The 6,964-nt window shown below is 39.9% G+C and overlaps 1 protein-coding gene across 1 annotated transcript in view; it reads right to left on the bottom strand.

Annotated features, from left to right (window-relative positions):
* Positions 1-638: 638 nt before the first annotated feature.
* Positions 639-6,964, bottom strand: part of slmapa (sarcolemma associated protein a) — a 49,941-nt gene continuing 43,615 nt past the window's right edge. The window contains exon 25 of the mRNA XM_035661795.1: positions 639-2,772. Coding sequence (XP_035517688.1) covers positions 2,677-2,772 — 96 coding nt within the window. The 3' untranslated portion in view covers positions 639-2,676. The remainder of the gene's footprint in view (positions 2,773-6,964) is intronic.

The following is a 6,964-nucleotide window of genomic DNA, read 5'->3' as shown; positions in this document are numbered from 1 at the left end:
CATCATTAGATAGATGGTAGAAGTCTGAGCGCGTGTTCACGTCGTCAGACTTTGGACTCTATATTTTGACTTTTTGATAATTATTGAACACTAAGTCGAACATATCTTTCACAAAACATCTTAGTCATAGTTGACCCTTCCTAAGCCCCGCCCCCTTTTGGACCATCAGTGAACTTTGTCCTTCCTGTACCTAGATAAGCTCTGTGGTAGGCTAAGGTTGAAAAGACAACCACATTTTGAAGATGGTTTAAAGATAAAAGTGACATAAAGTAGTTAGTTAGTTAATGTTAGCAAAACACCAGCTAACTAGGCAGCAAAAAGGGGCAGGACTTAGGAAGGGTCAATTACGCCGTGGCGAATACAGTCAGCCGAGTTGTCCTCGTTATTTTCAACTAACATAACTATTTGGATTTGTACAGCTTCTCTCCACACATCAACACTGACAGACCTCTGACAGTCAAATAAACCAAGTGTGTGTGTGATAGTGTGTGTTTATCAGAGAAAGAGTGTGTGTGTGTGTGTGTGGTTGTGTGTGTGTGTGTGTGGTTGTCCGCACACATACACAAACTGTGGTGTTAGTTACATCAGAGGCACTTTGACCCCGTTTTTCTGTGCCCCGAAAACCAAAACGAAAAAGAAAGAAAATAAATCAGATTTTTATTTTAATAATTTGGCTTCAAGTTTCAACCCCGACCCAAACTCCCCTGAAAACGAATAAAAACAAAACAGAGAAAACACCATGTTACACATCCAACATGGCCGAATAAAACCCGAACAGAGCAGGACTTCCTGAAACCGCCTTTACGTGAACACTTCCCAGCCGACTCGGTTAACGACAACACTGATCCAGGTGGCGCTCAGTCACTGTTTGTGCTTCACTTGTGCTCCAACAGTCTGAACGTACCAACGCAGTATTTTAATGTGGATTCACTTTATTACTATAGTGACATATAGAGCTGAAAGCTGTCCCTATAGTGGGACTGTGTTTAACGTAAACAGGGTGGGATTAACCCACAATGCCCAGAAACTGATGCTAGAATACGACACGGACGTCACTTTCTCAAAATATCTCCTTCGGATTTTAATTAACAAGGAATATTTTTCAATGAACACAACACAATATCCAGTCAATAATAAAGAGAGGAGGGTGGGACTGACCCCTCTCTCTCTGGGAATATTGTTTGTTTATATTTGAGCCGCAATGATTAGTCAATTTAAAATGATTTTATATTTTAATTAGCTTAATTGTCATTTTTCAAGCTGAATTGACAAACATTACCTGGTTCCAGCTTCTTCTATGTGAAAATTTGTTGCTTTTCTTTGTATGATAGTAAATTAGACTTTTTCAGGTTTTGGACCGATGGTCGGACAAAACAAGACATTTTAAGAAATTAACTTGATTTATGAGAAACTGTGATGAGTATTTGTCAATATTTTCTTAAAGATCTTTGAGACCAAACAAATGTTTGAGCTGAAAGACTGAAATCTTACGGTAATAATCGAAGCTGCAGCTGTAGAAGAAAGTGACGTTAGTTTGACCGGTTATCATTTTCCTCAGATTTTCTGTATGTCAGTTAGTTTGTGATAAACTGATCAAACACACATTTGTTTAAGAATATACACCATTGTAGGCAAAACATCAACAGGAATATTAAAGGTAATAAAACTTGACGGCCCCACTAAAGAATAAGAGTCTCAAGAGTTGGTAAAAAACTTGAGGGCCGCTATCGTTATAGTTCTTACTGTACCTTAGTGGTGCAAGTATAAAATATTACCTCAAAGTCAAATGCCACATTAACAAACTGCACCGGCCAGAAATGTTTTTAAAAACAGGAAAAACTGCCAAATTTAAGGATTTAGACTTCAATAGCATCAAATATTAGCAAAAGTTAGCTAAATGTACATCATATTGCTCAAGAAGGAAGCACAGACCATTACTGAAGTTGTCAAAGAGACATTTCCGCAGGCATGTGAAAGCACAGAGCTGGTCTGAAGATCTGAAAGAGTAAAATTAAAGCTGAATTATGGAGAAGGCGAGCACGTTGTAGGTCCATCCTCAGTAAAGATACTGAAGAACTATCCTCAGTGATGAAGGTGAAACAGACTGACTACAGCCAGGTCCGTCCAACCACTTCTGACAGAGCTACAGATAAACACAGCCTGCTAACAGATTCCAGTAGCCGATGAAATCTATCAATCGGTGTGCTGACCTGCCAGTTTTCAGTGATGAGTGTGGATCATGTTCCCCTGACTGGACTGAGGCGGCTGGAAAGTGTTGCGTTCACACCCGTTCCGCTCGTGTACGACGGGACGCGTGTGAACGTCACCTTTGGCAGGTTTGGGGTTTTTTTGCGAGGAAGATCGGCCCTGCTGGAGAACGCTTTTGTTACCCAGAAATCAGCAGAGAGACGAAAACCAAAAAAGCCCCCACCACAGCTGAGAGAGAGCCACGAATAAAAACGACAACAAAACTCTCGGCCGCAAAAAAAAAAAAAACACACAAAAACAAAATAAACCAAGAAGAATCTGAATCCTCTGTAGAAACCACAACCTTTATATTCCCTCTACAATTATGTACAATTAGACTTTATACAAGTAAAGCAGTGATGCTCTCCTCACAGCGCTCTCTGTGTGTGTGTGTGCTTGTGTGCGTGTGTGTGTGTTTGTGTGTGTGTCCTAAGTGGAGCTGCTCTTGGAGAGGTTGGGGTAGAGGACGGCTGCCGTCACGGCGACCATCACTGCGATGACCGGCATCCAGGGGCTCCAGCCGCTCTGTCCGAGAGAGAGACGACAACACACACGAATGAAAACACGGACAAAGAAAATCTCAGTTAGTCATCGTCATGTCTGAGCTTTTAGACTAGAATAAAGAAAGAGAAGAGGAAGAAAGATGAAGAGGAGCAGAGGGAAAGACAAAAACAAAGAGCAGAAGATAGAAGAAAAAAAGCCAAGTCCAAAAGATAATATTTTTTCTTTCTTGTTCATCTAATTGGAAAAAGTTATCTTTGTTTATTTATAGAGGACAGAACACAGGAATGTGGCCTGTTGTAGTCTGAGTATCACTGAATCTTATTATTATTATGTCGACCTTCTTTGGGACCTTGTTTGTCCAAGGTGTATGTGATTTAGTGTGAATGGCTCCTGTATGTTGTCTGTGATTAGCTAACTATTATACGTTTGATTTCAAAAACACAGAAAACAATGTTGTTCCTCATTTCCACTGGTATTCCAGATGTTTGCTGCTCTCACACAAAAAGCTAATTATCTCCAGGAAAACAAGTTCAGGGTTGGACACTGTAAATTACATTTCTGTATGACATGAAAACGCAATAAATTGGGTTTGTAGTGTTGCTTATAGATTTACTCATGTAAGTCTTAACTCATAAGTTAATGAGTCAGATATAATTTGGTTCTTTTGGGAAAAGTTCTGTCTGCTGTGAAGTTGTCGGTGTAACCAGTGCCAGTACCAGGCCACTTTCTTGGCATTTAAACCTCTGCATCTTCCAAGACCCTGTAACTGATCACAGATGAATCAATCATCAAAAAGGTCTAAATCGGTATGGTCCTTTTATCAGCCAAGCCTGTTGTCTGTTTAAAGTGCACAACAGATGGTTTCTGCTGAGGATTATTGGAGTTGTCTCCATTTTAAGTTGGTTATCTGCATCAGATATGAGCAAGCCTCACGGTAGAGGAGCATGTGGGTTTATAGTAAACATCTTGCTCCTACAACTCAAGAACAAAAGATGAAACACTGAATAATAAAAAAATAAATAAAAATAGAATCTTTTGGGGCTTCAGGAGAGGTAGAGGAGAGGAACAAAGTCAAAGAAATAGAAGGTAAAATCAAAAACACAGCTGGAAGCAGCAAAACAAAGGCTGAGGAGGTTACCTGAGTAGAAAAACAGAAACATTACAGACCAGTTTTCCTTTACAGCAAACGACTGGAAACACTGGTCAGACATTCCCACATGAACAGACAAGCAGCAAACACAACCAGCACAACACAGGACGAACACAATGGACAGAATGATGGATGTTTTAAAAATGACGAGAAAAAAGTTTCAGTGGCTGCAGTCAAAGTAAACAAAGAGACCTGTCAGCAGGCAAAAGACAGAATGGAAAAATAACTCAGATTAAGCTGCAGACTGGATGCAAGAAAAGAATAACCACAAACCCTGTTGTGAGAGATGATGCATAAAATGAAATTAGATTAAAAAAGCGCCAACACCCTGAAAGTGAGCGGCAGCTGTGAAGAGACAGTAAATGAATGAATGAGGGACGAGTTAGTGACTGAGGAGGAGGTCATGAAGGAGAGAGTGCGACTCTTTAAAGGGAAACACTTTTATCTTCATGTTTCAGAGGAAAACTGAGGCCAAAATAAAGATTTGTTCAGCTTCATACTAACAGGTTATTTACTGGATTGAAAATACACTTTTCAGCTGTCACATCCAGAACTAACTGGTGTTCAGTCTCCTCAGACCCCCCCGCAGGATTTTGCTTTTAATTACTATAAATTTAAACAATTCTGCATCATTTGTAAGAGCTTACAATTTAACACTTAGTCAAATTCATAATGAAAGAACTGTAGTAAATCGTCGGCCCTTTCCATGTGAAACAATCACATTTAGGACAACTGTAAAGGATAAAAAAATCAATCAATAAATTAAGTCTTAGGCTAAACAAACGTTTTCTTGAACATTTTGCCTTCTTGGCCCTGAGGTCCAAACCTGAGCAGACACGACACGATTGTATTGATCTTGCATGTTGTGTTAACTCACACTCCATTCATTACATTTTATAACCGATCTTTTGGCAGCAGCCAGGAAGGAAACTACAAAACAGCCGACTGGAATACCAGAAATCATTCAAGTGATTAATCAGGCGCCATGACCTCAAACGGCCTTCAAATCAGGCAGAGATTTGGCCCAGTTCTAAAACAAGTTGAGGGCAACAGTTTCCTGCTGCTTTAGGAAATCAATGAGCCTTTTGTAAACATGAAACTATATATTTAAAGGTTCATCTCTTCAGTAGGAACCAATGTCTGATTGATACTATTAACTACATTATTGACAATTAGAAAAATATAGATCAGTTTTACAATAGTCTTAGAATTGCTAACATTAGTCATCAGATGTAATTAGTTAGCTAACAATTAATGTAGATTAGCTAACTAGATAACGAGTGTTTTCGTAACATTAGCCATCTTAATATGTGACTTTAAATCATCTTCAAAATAGTTCTGACCAAGTTCAGCTGTTACTGGAGCACAGAGCACAGAGGACGTAGGAAGAGTCAACTTGAGCTTCCTGGTGAGGACTCTGAACAGATTACTGTCTATGACGACTACAGTAAAGATCACTGCTCACATTTACAACCAAAATAAAAGTTTCTTCAGAACCGCTGCAGAAGACGACTTAATATTGTTTTCCTGTGGAAGCCTGAGTCAGCAGGTACTGAGGAGACTGAAGTGTCTGTGGGTGCGCGTCCCTTTAAAGAGCCGAGTTTAGTGTTAGCTGCAGCAGAGCAGAAGCAGAAGTAGTGTGACCGACACCCATGCAGTTAGAGCTGCTCAAACCAGAAGACAAAGACGGACCACCGTGATGATGAAGATGATGACGATGATGAAGATGATGATACTCAAGTCTTAAAGGTAAGTGTAGGAGGTGAGAAGAGCGTCCCACTGATCAGAATTCAGGATTCAACACTAACAGCCTGTTTACCGCTTTAACAGTTTAATGAACTGTTTTACATAAAGTAATGTTGGTATGAAAACCAATAAAAAGGTCTTTGTTCCGAGTCCACTGTTACATGTATGTTCAACCAAAGCCCAACTTTGCCTTCCTGGTAAATAATATATAAATTTAGGGCTGAGTGTCCACAGCACAGAGTATCGAATACTTTCAAATACTGAGAGATGGAAGTGAAAGTCTGGTCAGATTTGATGTTCTTGTTACTGGTTTTTGATCAGATTCAGTTCCGGAATTGAATTTAATCTATTTTAGACTGTATCTTATTTCAGGCTAAAGTCTTACAGCTGCACAGCTTTTTAGATGACATTTTAGGAACGTTGGCTTCTTTTGTTTGAAGAAAAATAGAGAGAAGTGTATTTTATCAACAGAGACATTTGAAATGACACCCAGCCCTGTTTAGCACCCAGTGGTGCGTCTCAATTCCACCAACACACTGCTTATGTTCTGAAACTGGATTAGGATGTATGCGTTTAACAAAAACCTCAAAAAGTGAACTGGGTAGAAATTCGGGGACTTACAGGTGCTGTAAAAAGAATTAGGGAGTCTAACATTTTCTTTTCTGTTTTCTTCATATTTTATTAGTCCAATAGTTGTTTTTCCAATACTAACCTGACATATCTCCATCTCTCTAATCATAACCATGTTTTACCTCCACATAGATGCAGAGTAATTAACTAATGCCCTATAGATACGATGATAACAGAAAGAAAACACAGCTGTGAAACAAATGCCACCTACTTTTTATTGGAGCACTGAAGGTTAAAGATCATGACCATGGTTTAGATTTGGCTAAGAATCATCATTTTAGCCTAAGGAAGACTGTGCGGGTTACTTTTATTGTCTTATTCTCATGGCTCTCAACATGTGACCCTGAATTCATTACAGATGAGGACGATGTTTTCACCTCTGTCATCTTTCCTTCCACAGATGACGAACAGATGGAAGCAAAAGAGACAGACAGAGAGAGACAGACTGATGTCATGTCGGTGTGTACCTTTCTACCACAACTGGCCGAAACACCAGTAGAGCAGAGCCAGGACAAGGCCAATGAATATGGCTTGGACAGGCTGCAATATGGATGGCTAGAGGGGAGGGAAGGAGGGGGGAGGGGGGAGGAGAGGGATAAGAAGAAATCAGCCGGCAAATCAACCAAAACCAACATGGAGGATGGAGCAGCTACAGCGAGGGGGGAGGAAGGGGAGAGAGAGAGAGAG

The sequence above is a fragment of the Morone saxatilis genome, unplaced genomic scaffold (genome assembly GCF_004916995.1).
Source record: "Morone saxatilis isolate NCDOM2014 unplaced genomic scaffold, NCSU_SB_2.0 Contig18, whole genome shotgun sequence".
Lineage (NCBI taxonomy): Eukaryota > Metazoa > Chordata > Actinopteri > Moronidae > Morone > Morone saxatilis.
This window is presented reverse-complemented; position numbering and strand designations above follow the sequence as displayed.